General features: G+C 46.4%; 1 protein-coding gene across 6 annotated transcripts in view; it reads right to left on the bottom strand.

Annotated features, from left to right (window-relative positions):
• LOC144761611 (potassium/sodium hyperpolarization-activated cyclic nucleotide-gated channel 1-like) overlaps positions 1 to 27,858 on the bottom strand; it is a 1,852,618-nt gene that overhangs the window by 1,379,552 nt on the left and 445,208 nt on the right. For all 6 annotated transcript variants that reach the window (XR_013595810.1, XR_013595808.1, XR_013595809.1 and 3 more), the window contains exon 4: positions 25,959 to 26,091. Coding sequence is in view for 3 of the 6 variants with exons in the window: in XM_078646912.1 (XP_078503038.1) it covers positions 25,959 to 26,091 (133 nt within the window). In the remaining 3 variants the exon portion in view is untranslated. The remainder of the gene's footprint in view (positions 1 to 25,958; positions 26,092 to 27,858) is intronic.

The following is a 27,858-nucleotide window of genomic DNA, read 5'->3' as shown; positions in this document are numbered from 1 at the left end:
TTGCCTTCCACAATGCTGGCTCCACCTCCTGTGGGGCGTCTGATGTTCCTGCCATGCACTGTGGAAGGAAAGGAGAAGTCTGGTAAACAGAGTACTTCGGAACTGGTTTGGACTGGGCACAGGTCGCTCTCCTCTCAGAGAACAAAGGATTTTGGGGTATAAATATTGGGACCCAAATCCCAAGAAATTAGATCACTTCTGGACTTACAAGACAAAACCTCTGCTGAGGAGAGGAACCTGAAGAAATTGAGGAGAGACTATTCCCAAGCTGAAGTGCTGCTTGGGGGATTAGCCTGCAGTGGTTGCCTGACTGCCAAAGAGAGGAGAAAGAACTTTGTGAACTTTACTTTCAACTTGTGCAAAAGATCTCCAAGGGCTTGGAAGAGAGATTGCCCACTGACCGAAGTCCCAGGACCAGTGGACTTTACCAGCCTTTGTGAATTGCTGCTGGAAATGCTGTTTCAGTGGCTACAGAGGCAGGGAGCTGTGACCGACTCTCACGACCGGCCCGGTGTCCTGTAGGCACCGCATCAAGCAACGTCCGCCTCGAACAACGCAAGCTCTGAGCTCACCGACTCCGTCCTGACGCCGTCACCGAGCCGTTCCCTGCACCGCGACTGGTGGACACCGCAACGTGCAACGCCTCGCTACCCCGACTCGTACTGGTCTGACCGACGCGGTCTCTGCTGCTGACTTCGAGTCCTGTGAACGCACCAAAGTTGGGCACCGCCTCGCATGCTTTGTGATTAAGCATGGGCGGATCTAGCGGATCTCGCGTACGCGAATTTGCGTATTTACGGATTCGCAATCCGCGAGAATACGCGAACTCTCGCGGATTTGCGGATTTTCCCGTTTTTTGTGTTGGCGAGCGTTCGCGCGGATTTTGGGACAATTTCGCAATTGCGAACTTACTTTTCGGCTCGCAACGGCCGCGACTATGTTGTTTCTACGTCTGGTTTATCATCACAGGTTCACAGCACCCTCTGTTTCACCACTGCCACCCTCTGGGACACCCATGCCACCCTCTGGTACATCCTCACTGCCACCCATTAGGTTTGTTTATCACTGTAGTTTATGAGGGTTGAAAAAAGCAAGCACACCTCCCCTACTTCAACTGCCATGAATTAATTTGGGGTTGATTAATGTGTCAGTTATTTTGAAAGTTCCAGTCTGGCTGGCACCTGCTTCCTTCCTTATCTGTAATTTGCTTTCTGTTGCAGTGCAATGTTTTTTTTCACAGGACCTTTATGGTCTACTTGTAGCTATTCTATGAGCCTGCTGTTTGGGTCATAGCAGGGTCATAGAATAGTTGCAAACTCTGGAGGGGCCCCTCAGGAAGCACTAGTGTGAATGTTACTAATGTTAAGTTTGAACTTTTGCACCTGCTCATTGCTTTCAGTTTAGCAAAAATCGTTTTTTCTGCAATTTCGCGCGTTTTTTGGGGCGCGAATCCGTGCGAGATCGATTTCGGAAGCCGCGAATGCTTGTGAATACACTAAGTTTTTCTTTGCGACGTGTATGTTCGCGGGATTTTGTGCGTGTTCGCGAGGCGCTTGTAGCTATACGTTTGCCAAGTTACCCTAGCGGTCGTACACGGGCGCGGCCATCTTGTTTGCGTGACGTAATTCCGTTTCCGGCCGCTATGTGTAATCTCGCAAACTGTGCTGCTCGCTAGTACAATTTCGCGCGCGCTCGCGAGGAAAATCTCGCGCGAACTTACCCACGCGGTCGTGAACGGGCGCGGCCATCTTGTTTCTCATTCATTGCTATGGTTCTGGGCATGCTTTCTGTATCCTCTCTGAATCTCTGATATCCTTTGCTTGTTTGAAGTTTATTTGATCTATTTTACTTATTAATTTATCCCTCTATTTTTCTAGCTCTATATTTTTGTGTTTTCTGCTGCTTTTAGTTACTTTTAAACTACTTTTTTTAACTCTTTTCTTTTCTTCTTCACTATTCTATTTCTTCTTTATCATTTAACTTTATTTCTGCCCAGACCATGGTAAAGGGAGCCGGGAAGCACCCTGAGAAGGGGAAGGGTCCCGCACTCCGTGCCCGGCTCCCGTGCGGGCGTTTGAGGGGGGAGCAAGTGGTGCCACGGGAGATCTTTAGCGCGGAGGAGGTGGCCGCACTCATCTTCCACGTCCAGCGCCGCCTCCCCAAGACGATCCTGGGAGGCGGCAAGATCGCAACCGGCTATGGCATCCGGGATGGCCGGAAGCGGTGGGAGAAGGTGTGCGGGCCATGTTTAAGCTCTCTGGGGTCCGGCGCACATATAACCAGGCCACCCACCGCTGGACAGATGTCATGGACCGGGAACGGGACTTGCTGGACGCGCTCGGCGTAGAGGTCCCCGGGCTTGGTGATTAGTAGTAGCTATTCATCACTACTCTGTTTTATCCGGCTCTGTCATTTGCAAATCTTTGTTCTTTACCAAGAGCAATAATGCTGCCGATTACATTGTAGGTAAATTATATTTCAAAATCTTCTATGCATTTCAGGTGCACTGCTCTCCTTCTCAGTAGCCTTGCTTGCTACTATGCTTATTTGTTTTGTATTTTGTGTTCATTTCATTGGCCTGAGAAATTATGTATGAGTGTAGTGTAAAGATAAGAACTGCGTAATGCTAGACACTAAGGGTCATATTTTCAATTACCGGCGCATCCCTGCAAAGTAGCAGGGGTGCGGCAGTAATTGTGTGCCATGCCACCACCACCCATTGGCCCAAAATGTCACAGAAGCCTTACGCATCTGTGCCGTAAAGGCGGCGCATTGCTGGAGTTGCGTGCCAACGATGGCGCAGCTCCAGCAATGCTCTGGGGTACCCTATCTCCCCAATGCTGCATCAAGCCGTACGTCGGCTTCAAGCGCGCAGGGTTTGAGTCATGCATCATTGTCCTAAAAGTGACTGATTGACATCTTGTAGATTTCCCTCAGCCACTTTTAGGATGCGTTCCTGCGCAGGTACGCCCTCCCTTGCGCCGGAACGCCCCCTGATGGCGCAGGGCTTTACAACGTGATGCATATATACGCCGCACCAACACCATGGCGAGTCTTTTGTTCTGCCGCTGCGTCACAAAAGTCATGCAACAATGGAGGAAAATGAGCCGCAAGGGACTTCTAAATCAGCCCCAACAGACTGAAGTCCAGTCCTTCCTTTAGACACATGGCTATAAGAAGAAATAGTGGCGGTGGTCGGTGGATTGATAGTTTGAGTATTCACTGATCTGCAAGCAGGATGGACTTTGTCTGTCACTTCGCGTGCTGCGGACTGCTGCCTGCCAGGCCTAGGCAAACCTCTTTAGTAGTCTGTTTATTGAGTTACATAGGAACTTTCTAAGTCAACGGTCCGCAAATCAGGCAATACGAATAACGTAGTATACCACATGAGATAGATCCCGTGGAATAGTTGTCTATCTATTTGCTATTTCTCCAAAATATTTTGTTATTGTTCTTTTGAAATGTTTGATTTGGTTGACAAATCTCATCCATGTTTTCTGGTCTTTCTTTCTTTCATGTTGTACATCAGCTCCCCCCAAGGGCAAGAGGACACAGGAGGAGGGTGCTGTTCAGGAGGATGCAGGCCAGGATCGGGCAGGCGAGGGCTCCTTTGCTGGCCCCAGTAAGTTTAAATTTTAATAAAGAGTACCTATTTTTTCCTAGCGTTCCTCATTCGATTTTTTCTAAATCGTCTTTGATCTTCTTGTAGACTGGATATAAATTCTTATCCTGCCTCGAATATGACTCCATGTGGTATTACTAGATTATTCTTATTAGTCTGTCTGTGTAGCTAACTAAGATTGGACATTTGGCAATTCCATTGTACTCCCATTCTATTCAGCAATAGCTCTATGCACTGTCTCCTTACTGACTAGATAGTGTGGCAGAGTCATTTAGCTCCCGAAGTCACCGATGATTGATCCCCAATGATCTTTAGATTATCCTACGCAGGACAAGAGTACGGAGTCACAGTCAAGAAGTGTCAGAGGCACTCATGCTTGCAAAAATTCCAAAACCTTTAGCTCATCCACTCTAGTCTGGAGGACCAAAAACCACAGAGTCTATTTAAGTTTAATAGCTTTATTAAAGGTAAACACATTTATTAAAATCAACTTTGTCATAAAACTATTTAACTGAAAACGGAAAAGTGCTTAGTGCTGACGATTAATTGGACACATTTCTTGTGGTCGAGCCGAGCTCTCACCTGGTTTGAACTTGATCCTGGACTCGTGTTCTTAGAAGTCAAGCTTCTGTCTGTTAGGAGAAAAAGTGGTGCGTGTTAAAAATAAAAAGCAAGCATTCATCAGTTGTGCATAAAAGTGCAGCAAGACAACAGCCTTCCCTGGAAAAAGGGACATTTTTACTTTAGAGTAGACAGTCACAAATTATTACATTGTATTCTGTTTTTTTAACATTTCTTTATTACTCCTAGACCAAATATTATATAGTAGTGAGTGGTGTATTCTAACATTCTTAAATGTACTTTGTAGGTGGAACATCTGGTGGCGGGCCAGCGCGGAGGTGGCGGTGTTGGGCGAGGACTCGGAGGACTCTGGGGAGGAAGCGGTGCAAGAGCCGGCGGACGGTCCTGTGGGGGTTCCCACGGTGGTGGCGGGAACAGGTAAGCTATATATTCCTTACTTATTGAGATTGAAGACTGCATAGTGTGCTTTCTGCACAGGTGTGTTACAAATCAACCAGGTAGTAGCCTCCTCGAAATGTACTCCGACTTAGCTGTGAAGTTTTTGGTGAGAAGAATCCCAATAAGATCTTAGATGAACGTGATGGATGGGATGAACGAAAAGCGAAAGAAGGGTGTAAGTAAGTGGGACGCGAAATTTTATGATGGCTGGCAAAGAAGAACGATATGTGTTTGCTTGGCCCCCGAGGTGGCTGGGAAGGAAAGAATATGGTATGGTGCATGGCTGGGTCAATGATGAAGCAAGGATGGGTGGAAGGACAGCAGCCTGGGTGGGTGAAACAGAAACTGTATGTGTGCGTATACTTTGAATGAATGGATGCCTGGAGCATGGTATTCTCTGACTCTTAGATAGCACATGTGTATCTAGAGAGAGTAGATGGTCGCTGGATGAACTAAGTGTTACCTTGAAGAGCATGTACCACCGCACCCGCACGTCCGTTCCAGTGTAGGGAAGGCAAGGAAAAGAAATTGTAAATGTGTCCAATACTACCATGAGTAGTAGCAGTACTTTGTATTGCAACTGCAAGCACAGCATATATCCGGTTATTACGGTGGACACTCCGTACCTCTCTTAATAACTTTAGTTTAGTTGTAGTACGTCATTCATGTGTGGGTGTATCACTGTTCACTCAATATTAAGCAAAGCACCTAAAGTCATCCCATATGTCATCAAATATGTCCCATGTGAAGTGATAGATAATCAAATTATTTAGCTTCTTCATTTTCCTTTTCTAGTACTCATTTGCACTGTAGGGTGAAAGGTAAATTAATTAAGCACTAGCCCTTGTAACAGAGTATTCTCAGTGCCACCCGTAATAGAAAAGTAATAGCTTCACCACCTGCATGTACTGGACCGGTACAGTAACGCCAGTGTGTCTCACTCATCATGGTGTGCAACTGTTTTTCTCGGGTGCAAGTTCACTGTGCTGCCATTCTGCCGGCTTGCATAAGATAACGTACCAATTTTCCTAAACAAGAGAGAAGAAGAAGAATAAGACTGGGGTACTGTCATAGTCGACTGTAATGGAAGTCCATAGTGGTCGTAGAATTTGTTCATTAAACTACCACTAATGTTAGAGCAAGGATGCAGAAGTGGGAGGTTACATAGATACTGTCCTCAATAGTTATGTACTGTGCTTTCAATTTGCTACTTGTACTGTGACCCAACTTTCGGCTCATTCACTTTGTGTTATTAATGCTAAGGAGCATTGGTTACAGACTATGTCTTTCTTTCTTCATATAGTTGCTCCTTCCAAATCAACATCACGGAGGGAGCAGGCTCGAATGGCCCGGCAACGGAGGCTGGATGCCACTGTCGCCGAATATCGGCGGCTGGTGGCCCTGGAGGAGGAGGAGGACACGCAGTCGACCGGTGCAACCACCACAACATCCTCGACTGGGACAGCTGCATCCTCCTCCGTGACCCCACGGGCCGCCAGCATGTGCAGTGCTCCAGCGGTACGGAGCCGGGCTAAGAAAGCCAACCGCCACCGCCAAGCAGCAGAAAGACCAGCTGCCCCCCACAGGAGCTGCAAGGCACGCCAGCGCCGCCTAGGAGTCCGAATGTCCTACCTGGAGCAGGAGGTCCTTACGTACAAGAACTTGGTGGAGGGCCTCCGCTTCGACCTTGCCACCCTCCGCAAGGAGTATGATGCCCTGGCCGCAAAATTCACCAGCACCCTCCAGTAGTGGAGTGTCCCTTGCCCTTTTTTTAGAGACTTTTGGGGGGTGGGATTTGGGAGTTGGGTTCTTTTTGGGACTTTTCAAAGACAATCGCTGGGGTTAGGGAGGGTCTTGAGGGAGATTATTTTGTTAGGGCTACATAAATATACTTTTTTGAACTTTATCTGACCATACCTGTTTTTTACTGCTTTTCAGTCTGGTGGGTGGGGGACGGGGGTGTAACAGTAAGTTTGTTTTCCTGAACAGTCGTAGGACTTTAGTAGTACTACCGTCAATCTCTCGTCTAGTCCTAATACTCCATTATACTACCTCCCACCAAACGCTTATCTTACCTGTAATTTGTGTTAGAAATTAGGGCTAGGCCCAGGGCTGGCTCCACGTGAAATGGGGATTAACGTTGGCAATCCTGGGCGGGTGAAATTTCCTCATTGCGGTGGTACTAGTGGTGTGACACAGTGGCAGTTGCATGCCTATGGAAAAAAAGAAAACGTTTCCTGGTTTGTCCTTACTGTAGCATTACAACAGTTAGGTACGATCGAGAATATAGCAGGTGACAGTACACTAGAACAGTGCCATAATGTAGCCTAACAAATGGTAAAGTATTTGCTTGCAAGTATAACTAGTACTTGGGTTGAATTTATTTGACATTGGCTCCTACTACTAGAAGAAATAGTACTGAAGCTGAGTAAGTCTAGAAGATATCCTCGTATTCCTTCGCCACCCTGTTGCTATGACCTTATCCTCCCCAGCAAGTGTGTGGAATTATTGATGTCATTTTAGTCAGACATCAAGCAAAACAACACAGCCCGGGGGAAGAGGGTTAGGGTTTGGAAAATGGATGGGAATGGGGGTTTCTTTTTGGGTAGGTTTTGTGGAGAGAAGAAAAAAAATGCACAGCCTGGACAAACAATAATTGAAGATAAAGAAATCTTTTGGTACAAACTAAAGCTAAGCACATGCAGTCACACTCATAGAAGAAAACAATGGATACTGTATCTGTATTCTGTATGTTGTTGGAGTTGTCCTGTTGAATTTGGTAAGTAAGTTGCATGCAGCAAACAATTCCTCTTATTAGCGGCACTCCTCCATTCCATCTGACGCTTCGTCCATCAATGTTGGTGACCACTGACAGAAGACACCCTGCCACTGCCTGCCTGGCGGATGTTGACTGAAACCCGGCCTGTAATTATTGAACGGAAAACAGGAAGTGCTATTACAATACCACTGATAAATAAATAAAAGGTATGTACGCTGTGTGGTGCAAAAAGTCACACTTTGATTTCCCTAATAGACAGTACAATATTTTTGAAATTGCGTGCTCTGTCTGAGTCACCTTTTTAAGGATAAATAAGTATGGCCAAAATATTATAGCGGATCTTTCCCCTCAAGGTAGGTGTACTGTAAACTGTGTTTTAGAACACAATTTGACCTTCCCAGCAATGCTCCCACCAAGACCCTTACTAAAGCCAGTCGCAAAAATGTAGAAGACCCCCAATCAGATCTCCAAAAACGATGCCTAGCAGAAAAATGGTGACAAAACGTACTTTGAAAGTAACAGTAGGCCCAAATACACCCTTACCGACCGTGGATTGTATTCAAACCACTTGCAAGCAAGCAAAAGTATCCATAGCCAGCATCGCTCCAACAGTGCTCTAAAACCCCAGAACTGCGTTGCAATAGAACACCCCGAAACACATGCAATCCTGCTGCTAGGGCTAACCCTAACGAACCCTAACTTACAAAAAGTGCCAAAAGGTGTTTCCTTATGGATTTTGTCCAAAACACTTCTATCCGTTATTGGACCTTCCCAGGAATGCCCCAGCCAAGACCCGCCAACCCACCCGCAAAAAAGCACGCGACAACACCCCCAAACAGCGAAAAAGATAAATCTCATACTTACTATATCTCTCGGCCTTCGGTCCAAACGCGCTGTGCAGCTAGGTCATCATCATAACTCCTGTTTTCCACCACGGATTTCCTGAAAAGCAAATGCAATCAAGATTAGACTGTCGCAGCAGTGCTTCGACAGAGACCACGGCCGCAACCCACCCACGAACAGCAGGAAGCCCCCAAAACGCTACATTGAGCAAGATGTCAGAAGAAATAGCAAGAAAAACGCTTTTCCTTAAGGATTTTGTCCAAAACACTTCTATCCGGTATTAGACCTTCCCAGGAATGCCCCAGCCAAGACCCGCCAACCCACCCGCAAAAAAGCACGCGACAACCCCCCCAAACAGCGAAAAAGATAAATCTCATACTTACTATATCTCTCGGCCTTCGGTCCAAACGCGCTGTGCAGCTAGGTCATCATCATAACTCCTGTTTTCCACCACGGATTTCCTGAAAAGCAAATGCAATCAAGATTAGACTGTCGCAGCAGTGCTTCGACAGAGACCCCGGCCGCAACCCACCCACGAACAGCAGGAAGCCCCCCAAAACGCTACATTGAGCAAGATGTCAGAAGAAATAGCAAAAAACGCTTTTCCTTAAGGTTTTTGTCCAAAACACTTCTATCCGGTATTAGACCTTCCCAGGAATGCCCCAGTCAAGACCCGCCAACCCACCCGCAAAAAAGCACGCGACAACACCCCCAAACATCAAAAAAGCTAAATCTCATACTTACAATATCTCTCGGCCTTCCGTCCAATCGCGCTGTGCAGCTAGGTCACCAATCATCATAACTCCTGTTTCCCACCACGGATTTCCTGAAAAGCAAATGCAATCAAGATGAGACTGTCGCAGCAGTGCTCCCAGACCCCAAAACTCACCCACAAACACCCGGAACCCCGCCAAAGAGCACCTCAAAGGCAAGCAAGTCAGCAAAAACGGCAAGAAATTTCCACCTCATATTTGGTCCAAAACACTTTTATCCATTATTAGAGCTTGACAGCAATGGGCCCAAAGCCGTCAACTCACCCGCAAAGAAGTAGAACACCCCCACAAGGGCTGAGTCTTTCTTCATTGGGCGTAATCCAGCACTCTGCTTTGAGGGAAATCGCAGTGTGGAGGAGGAGGATAGAGGAGCATGTTCTTCTGAACTTGTGAACCTGAGGAATGTAGACTGCGGCACCTTCAAATCAATAAGCAAACAAGTGAAGACAGTTCTGCTGATGGGCTTGTTTTTGTGGTTAGGTGATTAAAGTTTGAATTAACCCCTTCGATGCTGGTGACGGAACCGTTCCGTCATCAGTTACGGCTGAGCTGTGCTGATGACGGAACGGTTCCGTCACGACCCCGCCCTGTTCTGGAATGTCCAGCACAGGGCGCGGCTAACGCGCCGCACGGAAGCGGTTAAATTAACTGTGCAAAACAAAGAAAGACAGACACACAGGAATAAAAGTGAATAAGGACGAAAAAGAAAGTTATTGATTCATTGTCTCATTTTCAGGGCTCGGTGTCAGGGAATAAGAATAAGAGTTCGTCATCATACTCTGCGAATTCAGGCAGGAGGAGGTCAGCGTCACCGAACAGAGAACAAATTCCCTCATCTACGTTGCTGTCCTCCTTGTCTTCATGCGGCGTGCTTTCTCGTACTTTGTAATCTGGTGGTATGAGGTGCTGATTCATCTTGATCATTGTTAGCCTCTCCACATTTTTGGGCGAGAGGCGGCTCCGTTTGGGAGTTACAATGCCACCAGCAGCACTGAAAACACGTTCAGAAGACACACTTGCGAGTGGGCAAGACAAGTAGTTTATAGCCAGGTTGGAGAGCTGTGGCCACAATTGTTTTTTGCCATGCCAATACTGCAATGGCTCATCATTAAGAAAGACCTCTGTTGAGTCATTCAGATAGTCCTGCACCATCGACTCAAGGTCATCAGCGGTTCCTTCAATTTGCTTACTTTTTGCTGTGCCTGTGACTTTTTTCGAGAACCATACCCAAGCAAACTTAGCCAATCCTCTACAGCAGCCACTGTTACTGTTGTGTGTGGTGCAGATGATCCAGTTGCCGGTGTCGTTAACGGCTGAGAGGTCACTTGTGCCCCAGCCACAGGTGCAGAAGTGGATTCTTGTGACTGGGGATGGCCTGCTGATGCTGATGCTGATGTACTGCCTTCTCCTTCAATAACCTGCCGTTCTTTTTCAAACCTCTTGGCTGACCAGGCTAGCCAATGTTTGTACTTTTGAACATCTTCATCAGTAAAAGGAAAGAATGCTTCGCCTGCCAGCGCCTTTTTGTAGCGTGGATCCAGAATAGTAGCACAAATGTAATGCTGTTCTGACTTGATCTTTTGAAGACGTTCATCACCACGTAGGCGCTCTAATAATTTCTCAGACATAATAAAAGGGTCTTTTTTTTTTACATCTTTTTCAAACTCAGAAGACACCGCCATCAGTTGGTGCTCCAGCATGCACAACAATGGGATAGCTTTTCCCAAATTACAGTCCTCCTGGCTGACTGCACGCGTGAAGAACTCAAAAGGACGAAGCATGTCTGTCAGGCTTTTAACTATGTCCCATTGCGCCGCAGCCATCCGCAGGTCCTCCTTCTGAGATGTACCCTCTGTTAAGAAATAGTGATCGAGTACCGTATACTGCTCATACAGACGCTCAAGCATGTAGAAGGTTGAGTTCCAACGTGTTGCCACCTCCTGGATGAGTGCTTTCACTGGCATTCGACGTTCAAGTAGCAGCCAGCTCAGATGCTTCCGGGCCTTAAAAGAATGGCTGAAATGGTTGCACATTTTGCGGCAGGTGGCCATTACCGCGAACGCTGCACTGTCTCTATCACTCAAGAATTTTTGAACTACCAGGTTGATACAGTGCGCCAAACACGGCACTCTGAAATAGCCACCCAGCGACATGGCCTTAACTACATTGGCGCCATTATCCGTGGAAACATAACCAATCTGGCGTTTTTTTGGGGATAGCATTTTCGAGACCTTTTTGTTAAACTCGTCCAAAATGTTTTCGGATGTGTGACTTTTCTCCAAGCCAAACATGGCTAGTGTTGCATGTTTCCGAGCAGCTTTGAAAACTTGGTCCGGGTCAACACCTGCGTTTAGCTTTGCTTTAACACCTGAAAAAGAGACCCAGTGTGCAGTGATGCACATGTAATCAGCGCCTGCGCCACTGGTCCACATGTCTGTTGTCAGATGTATTGTGTGAACAGCACTCTTCTGCAAAGCTGCCCCAATCGCCTCCAGCACATCTTCATGTAGTGCTGGAACCGCAACTCTGGCAAAATAGAACCGGCTAGGAACCTTCCATTTAGGGCAGAGCGTTGCCACTAATTCTAGAAAACCTACCGCTTCTACAAAAGAAAAAGGGAGAAGGTCCACAGCTAGCATTTTAGCCAGCTTAGTGTTATACAGACGCGTCAGTGGGTGGTTGCGTTCATATGGCACGTCTGAAGAAAACATGGTTCTAATGTTGCCCTGGACCAAGCATTTACGGGCTGATAATGACTTCGTTGACCCAATTTTGCTCGCTGGTGAACTTTTGTGCGTTGGTGTCTCACTCGCTCCAACACTCTTAGTGTGCCTCACATTGGGTGTGCTGCTGACAGGGGTACTGGGTGTAAGGGAAGTGTTTGACACGTCTTCTTCCTCCTCGTCATCATCAGATGCAACATCAACGTTTTCTTGAATTCGGGCTTCCTTGATCGCATCTAGGTGTGCAAACCATTGGACAGTGTGCTGTCTCCTAAGATGACCTCTCTGGCCTCCGGTACCATAGTTGGTACCTGACTTACCACGACTAACTGCAAGCTTACAAAGGGTACAAATGGCAAACTTTGGATTTTTTTGACAAACAGTAAAGAAGTCCCAAACTGGGGACTTGAAGTGTCTGTGGGGCCTGGAGGAGGCGGCGATACTGGTGGTGGTGGTCATGAAGCTAATGCCAGTTGAAGTGGAGGATCTGGATTGCCCAACTTTTGTACGTTGTGCACTTTCACCGCCACTAATTAAGGTCGAGGTGGATGGAGGTCCTTTCTTGCCAGAAAGAAATATGGAAGCGGGACGAGTTGGTGTACTACTTAACTCCAATGATTGTGGTGTTTCCACTGCCTCCTCATCGACAACATCATCATCATCACGCTCAGCAGCTCTTCGGGCTAGGGTCAAAATGTCTGTTTGCTGCATGCCCGCTGGGGCTGCAGTGACCTTTATGATGACTGGGTCGGACTCGTCGTTGTCAGAGTCTTCATCAGCAGCAGTATCCGCCACTTCTTGTTGAGCCTCATCACACTCCATAACTCTGTGACTTTGGATGAGCTTCCTTTTACGCTTAACTACCTTTGTCAGATCATGGTGTGCCTCACTGTCAGACGGCAGTGGTGCTGGTTCCCAAGTTTGATCCATATCATCAGAAGGAGGTGTGCTTGAAGAAGATGTAGACACCACCCTTGATCTCTTCCTTGCTAGGGGTGTGGAAGACAATGAATGATCATCAGGAGGAGTGGCTTCCTCAAATGATACCTCGCCTTGATTGTCGATTTCCTGATGTGCCCCTACTTCGGGAGGAACAACTATTGTGGGCACTTGTGACCCTCCATGCACCTCTGCTTGCGCATCTCCTTGCGCTGCCTCTCCTTCCACATGTACTTGGGCTTGTACTTGCACATGTGATTGTTGTTGCGGCTGTGGTTGTTCAACACTCGTCAGATGAGCTACAACAACCTGTGTTGATTGAGGGACATTGCTGCTGCTTTCTTGCGATGAGCCAACATCACTGGTCGATGGTGATTGAACAAGTAGATTGGCTTCCTCTGCAGCACTCAAGGGCTTGGACTTAAGTTGGCGTGGTGGTGGTGGTGGCACTGAGCCCAATGGAGCGGGGGTGCTGCTGCCAGCTTGGTCCCCAGCAGATCCCGCTGCTGCTGCAGGCATACTTTTTTTTTTACTCCCAAAAAAAGGGGCGGGCGGCACACCAGTCTCCTTGGTAACTTGCTTCTTCTGCTCCTTACTGGCACCTTTCTTGCTAGAGGAGCTACGGGTAACTTTTTTTGGGGCCATCTTCTTCAGAGCAGGTCAGAACAGCAGGCAGCAGTTGCACGAGTTGCAGAGTTGTCTGTGTCCAGACGTGACGTCGCGTGACGTTATGCTGCACACACACACCGCTGCAGGACTTCTTCCTGGCACTGGTGGTTCTCTTGAGTCTTGTGCACCTAAAAGCAATGGAAGACAGAGGAACATCAGTTCAGTTATACACCCCAAAAAATCGACAAAACACAGAAAAATCAGCACAATTCCATGCCATCCATGATGTTTACATTGAAGACACCCCACAGAAAGACTAGGGCCATGCAAGTACGCAACACTCACTACCCCTGGGCATAATGGATGAAAAGTAGGCAAAATAAGTGCAGGCCTCAGACACTGCCTCTCTTCAAAATGGCCCCTTACACCCCAAGCCAGTCCACATCAACAGTACACCCCAAAAAAACAGAAAAACAGCCAAAAATCACCACAATCCAATGCCATTCAGGATGTTTACATTAAAGAGAGTGAGACCACACTACATGCACACTCAGTCCATGCACCACTACCCCTGGGCAAAGGGCCCCACCAGCAGCCCCCAAAAAACGACAAAAAACAATAAAATCAGCACAATCCCAGCCCATCCATGGCCTCAATGGTGTTTAAATTCAAGAAGACACCCCTCAGAAACACTAGGCCCATGCAACACTCACTACCCCTGGGCATAATGGATGAAAAGTAGGCAAAATAAGTGCAGGCCTCAGACACTGCCTCTCTTCAAAATGGCCCCTTACACCCCAAGCCAGTCCACATCAACAGTACACCCCAAAAAAACAGAAAAACAGCCAAAAATCACCACAATCCAATGCCATCCAGGATGTTTACTTTAAAGAGAGTGAGACCACACTACATGCACACTCAGTCCATGCACCACTACCCCTGGGCAAAAGGCCCCACCAGCAGCCCCAAAAAAACGACAAAAAACAATAAAATCAGCACAATCCCAGCCCATCCATGGCCTCAATGGTGTTTAAATTCAAGAAGACACCCCTCAGAAACACTAGGCCCATGCAACACTCACTACCCCTGGGCATAATGGATGAAAAGTAGGCAAAATAAGTGCAGGCCTCAGACACTGCCTCTCTTCAAAATGGCCCCTTACACCCCAAGCCAGTCAACATCAACAGTACACCCCAAAAAAATAGAAAAACAACCAAAAATCACCACAATCCAATGCCATCCAGGATGTGTACATTAAAGAGAGTGAGACCACACTACAGGCACACTCAGTCCATGCACCACTACCCCTGGGCAAAAGGCCACACCAGCAGCCCCAAAAAAACGACAAAAACAACAAAAAACAGCACAATCCCAGCCCATCCATGGCCTCAATGGTGTTTAAATTCAAGAAGACACCCCTCAGAAACACTAGGCCCATGCAACACTCACTACCCCTGGGCATAATGGATGAAAAGTAGGCAAAATAAGTGCAGGCCTCAGACACTGCCTCTCTTCAAAATGGCCCCTTACACCCCAAGCCAGTCCACATCAACAGTACACCCCAAAAATAACAGAAAAACAGCCAAAAATCACCACAATCCAATGCCATCCAGGATGTTTACATTAAAGAGAGTGAGACCACACTACATGCACACTCAGTCCATGCACCACTACCCCTGGGCAAAAGGCCCCACCAGCAGCCCCAAAAAAACGACAAAAAACAATAAAATCAGCACAATCCCAGCCCATCCATGGCCTCAATGGTGTTTAAATTCAAGAAGACACCCCTCAGAAACACTACGCCCATGCAACACTCACTACCCCTGGGCATAATGGATGAAAAGTAGGCAAAATAAGTGCAGGCTTCAGACAATGCCTCTCTTCAAAATGGCCCCTTACACCCCAAGCCAGTCCACATCAACAGTACACCCCAAAAAAACAGAAAAACAGCCACAAATCACCACAATCCAATGCCATCCAGGATGTTTACATTAAAGAGAGTGAGACCACACTACATGCACACTCAGTCCATGCACCACTACCCCTGGGCAAAAGGCCCCACCAGCAGCCCCAAAAAAACGACAAAAAACAATAAAATCAGCACAATCCCAGCCCATCCATGGCCTCAATGGTGTTTAAATTCAAGAAGACACCCCTCAGAAACACTAGGCCCATGCAACACTCACTACCCCTGGGCATAATGGATGAAAAGTAGGCAAAATAAGTGCAGGCCTCAGACACTGCCTCTCTTCAAAATGGCCCCTTACACCCCAAGCCAGTCCACATCAACAGTACACCCCAAAAAAACAGAAAAACAGCCAAAAATCACCACAATCCAATGCCATCCAGGATGTTTACATTAAAGAGAGTGAGACCACACTACAGGCACACTCAGTCCATGCACCACTACCCCTGGGCAAAAGGCCACACCAGCAGCCCCAAAAAAACGACAAAAACAACAAAAAACAGCACAATCCCAGCCCATCCATGGCCTCAATGGTGTTAAAATTCAAGAGGACACCCCACAGAAAGACTAGGCCCATGCAAGTCACCACCCCTGGGCAAAGGGCCCCACCAGCAGCCCCATAAAAACGACAAAAAACAATAAAATCAGCACAATACCAGCCCATCCATGGCCTCAATGGTGTTTAAATTCAAGAAGACACCCCTCAGAAACACTAGGCCCATGCAACACTCACTACCCCTGGACATAATGGATGAAAAGTAGGCAAAATAAGTGCAGGCCTCAGACACTGCCTCTCTTCAAAATGGCCCCTTACACCCCAAGCACATGTTGCCTGTACCAGCCAGCACTCAAGATGGCCACCACCACCACCCACATGGCCAGTCCACATCAACAGTACACCCCCAAAAAACAGAAAACCAGCCAGAAATCACCACAATCCAATGCCATCCATGATGTTTACATTAAAGAGAGTGAGACCACACCACAGGCACACTCAGTCCATGCACCACCACCCCTGGGCAAATGGCCACACCAGCAGCCCCAAAAAAACGACAAAAAACAATAAAATCAGCACAATCCCAGCCCATCCATGGCCTCAATGATGTTTAAATTCAAGAAGACACCCCACAGAAAGACTAGGCCCATGCAACACTCACCACCCCTGGGCAAAGGGCCACACCAGCAGGCCCCAAAAAACGACAAAAATCAGCACAATCCCAGCCCATCCATGGCCTCAATGGTGTTTAAATTCAACAAAACAGTTGTATCATGCACCCCTAACCAACCCTGGTCCTACTGGATACTGTGGCTACCCACAATATAATTTATTTAATGCTCTGAAAAAGTTCCAAAATTGTACTTGCAGCAACTGTAATGCCCCAAACAAACTTACTTGTGAAAGTTGATTTCTAATCCAAAAGTGATCCAAAGACAGACAAAAAGGCCTCAAATCCAAATATCCAGCAGCACCCACAAAAAGTAATCCTTCCAGCTCCAGATCCAAATGAAAGTGACCAGGAGATGGACAAAGCACTGGGAGGAGCCTGCTGGACAGGAACAGGAAGTTGGAGACTGTGGGGCTCTTCCTTCCTCCCCCCCCCCCAAAAATGGACTCCTTGCAAAAAAAAAGGCCATGCAAATGTCAACCTGAGGAGTGATTCTGATAAAAACCATATTTTCTGAAGGTTTATCCTGTTTGCTGGTGATTTTCTTGTGCAGAATTGCAAAATCTCTATTTCGCGAGTGCGAGATTGTTCCTTTCCGCCGCAACTACGTGTTCGCAATTGCGAACTCTCGCGAGGTGTGCTGTGCAAGGTGGCAAGCCGCGATTACGTATTCGCGGGCGCCAAACTCCCGCGGGATCACGCAGCAAGATCTAAAATGGCGCGGCACTAGAAAAATATGATCGAGAAAAACAACTCGGCAAACGCTTAATGACGGAAAGTGAACGCCGTGCACCACGCCGCAACCAAGCAAAAAATCCGCCGCGAGCGGATTCACGGATTTTCGACAAATTCGCGAGAGTTCGCGGATTGCGAATTTGCCGAAAATCCGAAAAATCCGCGAGCGGAGCGGATTTTACGCCCATGCTTATTTGTGATGCACCGCCTCACTCGCACCGCTGTCTGGACTGATCGATGCCAGCTCCCGAACTCCGGCTCTGTCGCCGCACCGCAAGCTGTAAGCACCGCATCGAAGCACTATCTCGCCCTGCAACGCACGCCTTGGATCCACCGACTCTGTCAACGGGCCGCTGCCTGCACTGCATCGAGGGACAACGCGTCGTGCAACGCTTTCCTTTCTGCACCGCGACGAACACCGGAACCAGCTGGCACATCCGTGCCCGCCACCTCAAGTAAAAGGTACTGTGACTGAGTCTGTCGACATTTGAGTGGGCACGGATGGCCGCGGTCCGCTGGATTTGTTAGACTCTGTGTTATTTCAACAACGCTGTAGCCGGACCGGGCTACCGACTCGCACAGAACCTTGAACTAAGCCTTTTAACCAGAGTCTTGAAATCTAATAGTACTGTGGATTCTTTTTGTCGTTTATTGGTCTTGTGGTACCTCTATATAAAATATACTTATTTTTGATATACAACCTTGTGTGGTGTCCATTTGTAGTGTTGTCACGGGGTTTAAAATGCTTAACTTACAAAGCCTCTGAGATAAAGCCTTGCTGCTTGTGCCAAGCTACCAAGGGGGTGAGTAGGGGTTATTTTAGGAGTGTAATCCCCTTATTCTGACTAGAGGAGAGGGTCCCTATTTGTCACAAGTACCTACCTTTGCCAACTAGAGACCCCCAATTCTAACAACCACAATTTTAAGGAGTGCTATATGACCCATTACAGTTGGGGGGAGAGAGCACCAGAAGTACATCTGTGATTTTATTGTGCTGATAGCACGCATGAGATTACCCTCCAGCAGGTCTCCTGGCTGGAGATAAATCCTGATCCTCCAAGTATCGGAACACAGATGGTTGACAATGCACTTGTGTGTTATTGACCACTAATGTTGGATTGCCTATAGATTCTAGGAACAGGTGTAAGCATGACTTCGTCCAGTTTACTTGTAGGCCAGAGTGTGACGTAAAGTTAGATAATATGCTCGCTATGTTATCACAAGGGTGTCTTATATCTCGTAGATAGAGTAGCAGGTCCTCTGCATATGAGACTGCATGCGCCCCGTCACCCAGTGGAATACCCCAGTCCTCACTTCCACATTGAAGCGCTTGGCCAATGGTTTCATGGCTAGTCAAAATAGTAATGGGGATAGCGGGCATCCTTGTCTGGTGCCGTGACAAATAGATATTGGGTCTTATACATAGAGTCCTGTTTTTATTCTGGCTGTAGGTAGACTGTAGAGTAGTTTAACTAAGCCAATAAAATGAGCAAACATCCAAATCTGGAGAGAACAGTAAATAGATACTCCCATTTTAGCGTGTTGAACGCCATTTCTAGATCCAGAACTAGGCATCCAGAGTGTGGCCAGCTCATCCTGGAGTATTCCGCTACACGGAAGAGACGGCATGTGTTGAGGGATGTGCAGTGGGCTGGTATGAAACCGTTTTGGTCGGCATGCACTAATTGGGGCATCAGGGGAATCAGTCATTCCGACATTATTTTGGCCAGGTTCTTGTAATCCTTATTTAGGAGCGCTAGTAGCCGGTATGAGCCCAGCATTTCAGGATTCCTGTCTAGTTTGCGAGTGACATGAGTAAGGACCCCGGAGTGTTGCTGGTAGGGCAGACATCTCTATAGATTTGCTAAACATCTCTAATATTTGCGAGGCTAATTGCGTGCATATGCTTTGTAGTACTCGGTTGGTAAGCCATCTGGGCCGGGTGTTTTACCTGTGGCCAGTGTCTGTATGACTGCCTGGACCTCCGCAAGTGTAATTGGTTCCTCTAGTTCTGGCCGTTATGACGGAGATAATGTTTGTAATGTCAGAGAAAGAAGGAAGTTGTTTATCGCCTCTGGATCCCTGTGTGTTATGAATTCATACAACAATGTATAGTGTGCGACAAACTCCCGATGTATGTCTTGTTGAGTGGTCAATTGATCACCCGTTTTTGAGCGCAGTGCCTGGACTGGGTCCAGAATCTGGTCTTGCCGAATGAGCCATGTCAGCAGGCGGCCCTCCCTGTCTGCCGTGGCATGGATGCGGGCTGAGTGCGCAGCATATTTCAGACATCTCAGCCATTCCAATACCGCTGCATGTTTGCTACGAGCGTCAGTGAGCTTGTAAACAGTCTGTGGGTCCTGCATTTGATTCCAATTGTAATAGTGAGTTTTTAAGATGTGTCCCTTCCTGGTCTAACAGTTTGCAGATGCACCACCCCATGCCCAGGCACTGCCCTCTTATCACCAACTTGAGCACTGCCCATTCTGTTCTCTTGTCGGCTCCTGAGCCAGCATGGTTTTCAAGGTAGGTGGAGATGGCAGTGCCTAATGCCGTGCGGAGTAGTGGGTCCTCGAGCGCTGCTGGTTTCAGGCGCCAGAGGTGTGTGGTTTGCCCTGTCATTTGCCCACTCAGTTGCAGTAGATGGGAATTGCGGTCTGAGTGTGTCCTCCCCAAGTACTCTACTTGTTGACACTTCATGATTACGTCCGCAGTCCCAAAAAGTGGCCCATACGGACATGTAGTTTGTATGGAAGGGAGTAGAAGAAGTAAAGCAATTCTTGTGGGTGCTTTGTCCTCCAGATGTCAACCAAACGCCAGTGGTGCAGCCATTTCCTCAATACCCTGGCATTGGTTGTGGCTGCTGTTTGCCGAAGTGGTGAGAACAACCTATCCAGTCCGGTGTCAAGCACTGCGTTGAAGTCTCCTCCTATCAGACTTGGGATCCCACGCCAGGGGGACAGCACCCTGGAAAGAGAGTGCCAGTAAGATGATTGGTTTGTGTTAGGGGCGTTAATGTTTCCCAGCAGTTGTTTCCTTTCAAGGCGGCCCCTTACAAATACGTAGCGCCGTATGGGTCAATTACCATCTCATCTGCCACGAAGGAAACCCCTGGCCTTATACAAATAGGCGCAACTCAAGCGTATATGGAGTAGCCTGTGGCAAACTGCTGTCCCCACCATCGGTGTTGGAGTCTGTGAACCCCTGGCTGCAAAATATGTGTCTCCTGCAGGAGCGCTATGTGTGTTGCTCTGTGCTGAAGGTAGGAGTATGTTTCATATCGGCGCGCCAGTGTGTGCATTCAGGGCACATTCCAAGTGACTATGTTAGTGGTGGGCATAGTTTGCATAAGTGGAAGCCTTGAGGTGAGTGAGCTGCGCTGTGTACTGGGGTTGGGGGGCGATTTGATGTGCTTTCTTGTGTTGCAGTTAGGGGCCACACCCTTGTGATCTACCTCTGCATGATCGCACTGAGTAACATTTCATAACACAGAAACCGGTTAAGAAACAGGAAGGAAAAGAGAGCGAAGAGGAACTAAACGGGTAGAGAGCAGAAGGATAACGTGTTTCCACCCAACCTTTGAACTATGCCAAGTGGCAGTTATTGACTAACTACGTCAGTGCGGGAGGGTGGGTGGAAAAATGTGTATGTGCAATGGCCCTAGTATGCTCCTCTAATGAACGCACAACACTAGGTTTTATGTGGCAAGGGACCAATAAAAGTTAGCATTATGCGGACGGGTGGTTGCCTTGTAAAGGTTTGTTACCTAGAGGTAAGCCCCCCTCCCCTCATTAATGCAGCGATTATGAGGCATGTATGTCACAACATATTGATTCATATGCAGGATAAACTTTAACTGATCAAATGATCTATTCTGCTGTCTGCAGCGTTATGTCTGGGAGCAGACTCGTATCTCCTTCAGTTGGCCATGTCGCAGTGGAGCTGTCATCACTGAGGGACTGGCCTGATGCTTCAAATCATTCTACAGCATGGTTTCAGTGCTGGATCTTTGCCGCTGTTTGTAAGGCCTCTTGCCTCTCCTGTAGAACTTGTTCTAGATTTGGGGACCACCCTCAGGTGTGGAGACTGGTGTTTATTTCATTTGTGCTTTCCCCTACAGGGCCCTGAGTGACCCGTCCTTGCCTGTGCATTTGTTATTGAGCACGGCAATGCTATATTGTGTCCAACCGCCTCCGGCCAGGTCCAGGTCTCCTCCGATAAGTTGAAGAAGTGAGTAGATCCACCTGAGATTACCCTAAGGCGGAAGGTGGAAGACGCACACTGCCTCAGGGGTTGCCAACGTGATGGGGATTTTTTTCACACTATATGGACATGTGACAAGATCCAGACATACTGGACACACATCTTTTCAGAACTAGGGGAGATTTTGGGAATCCCGCTCCAGTGTGAACCCAAGCTAGCACTGCTGGGAATGACCAACGAGGTAGATCTGCCGCGCCCACTCTTTATTTTTCTAGTGTTGGCACTGGTGGTGGCTAAAAGGGATATTGCAAAATACTGGGGGTCTCCGGAACCGCTGGGATTGGAAGAGTGGAGAAGAGGATTGGACCTGTACATGGCGGCCGAGAGAGTGACGTATAAAGCAAGGGGGTGCCCGAAAAAATTTAGAAAGGTATGGACCAAATGGAGGCACTACCATGGGTTGGACGGGGGTTGTGAAGGCCCAGAACTCTGGGACCTGGCAATTACACTGCTGAAATGATGATGGGGGAGCGTCAAATGGGTAGTGTAATATTTACTCGATTATGTGTTAGAGGAGGCTCCTTCGGAAATGTGTGATACTGTGAAAGACTGTTTTCTTTTTGGCTATGAAATGGAAAGGGTGGGACGTGGGAGTGTTTATGCTGTAGATTCTCGACTGCTTTGTTTAGTTCTTGCTGCACTGTTATGTCGGGGGGGGTGGGAAGGGTGAAAACGTAAAATGCAGATACCTTACATGGTCCTTAGTTGCTTATTACAACCTTTTGAGTTTTGTACTTCCAGCACAACGGTGTTATTCGCCGCCCGACCTTCAGGATGTGGGCTAAACGGCAGTGTATGACCTTATTGCTTTTACTGTATACCGTAATGATGACTAGCTGGATTACTGATTGAATGCAATAAAACTTTCTGTCTTTCTGCAAGAAAAAAAAAAGAGAGATTACCCTAAGGCGGGCAGGGTATAGGAGGCAGCATTGCATGCTGAGTTACCGTAGTTGTTTCTTGACCACCAGAAATGAGCCCCTTCTATTTTGTACTCCCTGGGCATAATCTGGGAAGAAGAGCACTTTAGTATTGTCAACCTTTATCTCCCCCAAATTTTCGAGTCCCTCAGAGTACAGCGTCGCAGTTCCTGAAGTTGAGGAGATGGAAGAGGAAGGGCCGGGGCCGGGTTCCCGGAAGAGGTTGGCCTGCTGCACTCGGTGGGCCCTCTCCACCACAAAGTGAGGGGAACGCTCTTCATGCGGTACGAGATTTCAGCCATTGCTCAGTATAGGACACAGTATCTGACCCTTCTGTGCCGCCAGGCACTCCCACAGCGCCATTGTTACTGTGGCAGGAATGCCCTTCCGCATCCTCTATTCTGCGCTTCATTGCTTCCATGAGTACTGTCTACGCTTGTATGTATTTTACTGCAGTTTTAGTAGCAGGACAGATTTCAGCTCGCTCCTGTTTTTGTTTCCTGCACCTTATCTACCAACCTCTGGTGGCCTGCATGCAGTAGCGTAAAGTCCGATGTAATCTTGTCTATGTGCCCCTTGTGGGAGGTGCACATCTGTGTTAATGAGGTTCCCAGTTTCTCAACCGCCTGAAGGATAGAATCTAGTTTCGATTCCAGTGTAAGGCCCACTGCAAGCGCCCTGTGGTCTTGATCAGGTGGGTGGGTGCAATTAGCATTGTTGTCTCCCCATTTCCAATAGATTTCAGGAGGAAGGCAGTATTGCTATAGTCTGCTTCACCAGGCGCTGTTGGAAGGAAAGGGGGAGGGAAGGATGCTGCAAAACCTACTGTTGATGCCGGTTCGAGTATGCGAGAGCAGCAGCAGATTCAGACAGTGCCAGGTGAACCTATTGCCCTGCATGCGACGTTCATAGGATGTTTAGTTGCGTGTTGGAGGGGAACGAATCCAGACCCCATTCATATACAATATCTTCATGGACTTTTATGCCCATGGGCGCGCTCAGGTGCTGCAGTTTTTCCTCATGGAAATCAGGTTGTGGGGATCTCAGTTCATATCTGTGTGGTGCTCCCTTTTCCACTTTTTACAGACAAATGCTATCTTGGCGTAGGGAGGGCTACCGTCTGGTGGTGTATTGCCAGGTGGGTTAGCTCGAATCTGGATCTCCTGCCATGTGCACAGCCTTGGTGTCTTCCTAAACCATGTCCTCCAGTGTAGCAGTGCCAGGGGCCGCCACAGCATCACCCGTTACCCAAGGCTGTGTGAGGACGTTAAGGACATCAATGTGCATATGGGGTCAATAGCTTGGCCTGGGCCCAACAAGACCGCCGGACCCCAGTTATGCGCAACTTCCCCCTCTCCTCACCTGTTCAGGTCGCTGTTATCTCAGTGTCAGTGGCAGTGACAGGGATCTTACGAGTTAGGTCTCAGCGGGCCCCACTCCTAGCAGCAGCCTCTCTGTTCATTTGTAGGGGTACATCATAATCACTTGTAGAGAGCACCCGCATGTAATCATTTACTGTATAAAGTGAAGTGTTAGAATTATGAAAAGTATTATTAACATGAATAAGTCACGTATTTTAGGCCATTGACAAGTACCATGGAAAAGTAACATAGAAAATGAATGTAACAAGCAGAGAACGTTAACATGAAGATCCTCTTGTTGTGAAGCTGATGATAATTTGTGTACTAAATGTGATTATTAATTATGTCATTTCATAAGTAGGTAAATGTATTTGTTGAAAGTGCATTAATGTTATGTGGATTCATAAAACTTACAAAGTGCATTCTTATTTTAGCTGAAATTCGTAGGCCTGAAACACAAGTCCCTGAAGATTCTCGTTTCAGAATTACCAGTTTGAATTTCATGTGCGCTGTGAAATTCCCATGTTTTGTGTTGCAGGTCAAGGAGCTCTCTTGTTAGATAAAATAATGTTTTAATTACTGCAGAGAGAAAAGGTTACAATCATGTGGCATGAGTCGATAAAGGAAGGTCATTGCGTTTCACACAGGAGAGGCCTGAGAACCAAGGATAAATTGTAGAGAGAATGTATACCGTCAACATCGTGGAAAAATACCTTCAGGACTGCCTGTGGATAACTGGTTGTTGGAATTAGGGATAGAACCCCTCTTCTTTCTTGCCTTCAGAGAGACAGCATCTTAAAACAAGCTGTCTTGGTAGCATTATGTCACTTGACCCATTGATCGTGTAGGCGTCTTAGGAGGAGACACCTTTTATTCTTTCTGAAAATGCATAAGTAGGGAGGTCACCTTAGTATTAGAATAGGGATAGATTTAATGCTTTTAGCTCACCACCACTCGATGCAGGGAAATCTGGACTCATGCTTCCTGATTTTCTGCTTCTATATTCTTGAACTAATTGTGTTGTTTATGATGCACCGTCTAAACTGGATGCGCAGATTTTACTTCAAGTTAATACTTTTGTATTTCAATACCCTTATGTTGAGGTGTCTTTATGTCCAGTTATTTTTGGCTTTGTAATAAAACTAACTAACCTCAAGTAGTTGCCCTTGGGTTATTATGTATCTATGATAGTTATTGGCTAATTGATAATTTTCCTAACAGCTTTTCTCCATTTTACACTTTCATGCTGCAAAAAAGAACCATCAGAGTTAACTCTAGAACAGGTCAAGAACTTCTGGGCCCGGCCCTTTTATGGGCATATTATCTATTGCAGAAATTCTCAAAAATATTAAGGTTTTTAATTGTAAAACTATTACCTTTATTTTGAGAAACAGTCCAACCAAATGTTATCTAATTACAAGGTTGATCACCATGATGTGACTATGGATGATATTCTCTTTTCTCCATTTATTATACGAAGACAACTCACACACCTTCTAGTGGCGTAGTCAAAATGACTTGCAATGCATCGAAATATCATGTTAATTTTTTTATTTTAGATTAGCCTGCTTTCTCCCCATTTCTTCTAATGATTTTTTGCAGTCATTCTTGACACATAGTAATACATGAGAAACTAAACTAATTCAAAAACATCTCACTTGTGGATCTAGTCTAGCACGCTAAACAGATGACCTCGCTTGACGTATCTGAGGAAAAAAACCTTGTGAGGGCACTGAGGGGTTCAATCTAGGCCCGTTAAGCCATGAAATACAAGACCCAATTAAAAAGAGCATGTTTGTAATGAAATCAAATGCTGTCTGTAAGAGTTTGGGAAGACTAGAATGATCACAGGTATGTATATAGTTGGCGTTTTTAGACATCTGGAACTTTCCGCATATGTTTCATCAGAGTTGGGTGAAAGCCTGTTTAGCCTTCAGTTTAACTTTTTAAGATAGCATGGGTGGTTGAATTTTAACGGTTTTTTCCTATTAGGCTTTTACTCAATCTTAGATAAACATAACTGAAATTGAACCTGATGGGCTCAGTGTTCATCTTTTACGATATCCTTGACATGAACCTTGCAAGACATAACGGGAATACAGGGTTCTTTTTACATTTTAATTCTTGAAAGATGTTGGAAATCATCACAGACAAAATCAGAGAAAGGCATAACCTTTTCCCCTCATTATTTTGTAGTTGTCATGAAAGATTGTAATAGTTATAAGATTACAAAACTTACCACTTCCAGATAATCAGCATATCTCACAAGTTTTGAAACTCGAATTAGCCGTAACATAGACATTACTCTATAAGCAGGTAATCTTTCAAGTGTGCTTGAATCGTCGAAACGGGCAAAAGGAGTAGAATAATCACTGCATTCAAACAAAAATAGGATAGTAACTATTAGTAGGTGTTTGCTTAAAAAAACACAATTTTTAATGGGAATTGAAAAATACAACATTAAATAAAGCATCACACAAAAGATAATTCAGAAAAAGGAAATGTTATTATCCTAGTTCTACATCATAGCGATCTTCATTGAAAGCCCCACTCCTGTGCAGTGATCCAAGCATACTTCAGTTACAATCAATAACATATCCAGTTAGAGAAGGTAAAAGACATAAGACAGCCAGCATGGCAACACAAAACTTAAACCTGCTGCAAAGGGAGAAGATAACCCCACATTTGAAACACTAAGTTAAATATGTCCAGATGCTGCATGTATAGTGATACTAAAAACATGTGCTGCTCTTTTAAGGAGCCAGCAACTTCCATATCCAATCACACTTTGTAGCAGCGGTTGCCTCACAGGCTCACTTCTTTGTGTGGGACGCAGTTACATTCGATCTGACCAAAGGTGTATTTTTCATGTTGAAGGAGAGACTGGGCATGTGTGAGAATCACTTATGACTTCAATAATGATCCCTGTGATGCAGAACTTCGATTACAAGAGAGCAACATTTCCTTGCGCTTCATAGACACTTGTTTGAAAGGTATAAACGTAGAATAAAATAGCAAGCTTGTCCAAAAAGGTCCTTGGTCTCTAACTTAAATGGCAAAACAAAATCAGACGTCTTGGAACGAATCTTACCCAAACGAGATTTAATATCAGGATCAGAGATGATGATTCTGTATTTATTTCCTCCTTATTCTTCTCAGCAGCCATATAACAATGTTTTTACATGAAAACGATATTTTCCAGAGTGGCACAGGAAACAGAACGTTAAAACAACCTCTCAATTAATCTTCTTTGAAGATGCTCACGTCATCTTTCTTTGCTACTCAGCAGTTAATCAAAGACCAGTTCTTTGACGGGGTCATTTAAACTCCAGTGGCAATTAGAATGCTGCCAGTGCAGCAGAGCATTTCTGCCAAGAGTGCTTGTGTTGGCACAGCGCAGAGAAATAGAGGTCAGTGGCACCAAAACCAAGAGTGTTTTCTCTCTTTGTTTGAGTTTAATTATACATGTATCCTACCCAGGCATGTCACACCTCATATGGCTCGCCCATACAGGAAAAATCAGCATGTGCCCGAAGTAGAGTGGGCATGCTAACATGCTGACAAGGCAGCTTGTGGTAGATGGTAGTCAGGCCCTAAGTTTTAAGTTCAAGTTGTTGGCCCAGATGAGACTACTTTGTTGGGAACTTAGCTACTCTCCACTGCTAAATAAAGCATGCTTGATTTATGGTGGTGATCCTGCTCAGTCAAACCGTAAATGAACCTACAAGTCTTAATTTGCGAGACGATTGCTGTCCTCCAAAATCTATGAGAAGCACTGAAACTTATATTGGTTATGGCTTTTAATGGACGAAAAGGAAAGAAGGGAAGAGATGGTCTGGTTGGAGTCAATTCTTTTCAGTAGCAAAAACAATTTTGTTGTGTTGGGTATGCGAACAGTTTCCTTGTGATCCTTTGGAATATATGAGGTTGCAGCTCATTAAGAAAGAACGTAGTTGGGGATAGCTGAGGAGGAACACATCCCAAGGCTGGTCTGGTGTCTGACAAGGACAAAGGAAAATGTAAGCAACCCAATGTGTCTGTGTGCTTTGTGACAGCAGAGTTGAGATTTCAACTGTGGCAACAAGCTGAGTACATGGGTACTACTTCACCAACCTAGACCAGGCCACCTGTGTTGGGGG

Source organism: Lissotriton helveticus, chromosome 6 (genome assembly GCF_964261635.1).
Source record: "Lissotriton helveticus chromosome 6, aLisHel1.1, whole genome shotgun sequence".
Lineage (NCBI taxonomy): Eukaryota > Metazoa > Chordata > Amphibia > Caudata > Salamandridae > Lissotriton > Lissotriton helveticus.
The sequence above is the reverse complement of the archived record's forward strand: the minus strand, read 5'-3'. Positions and strand labels throughout refer to the sequence as shown.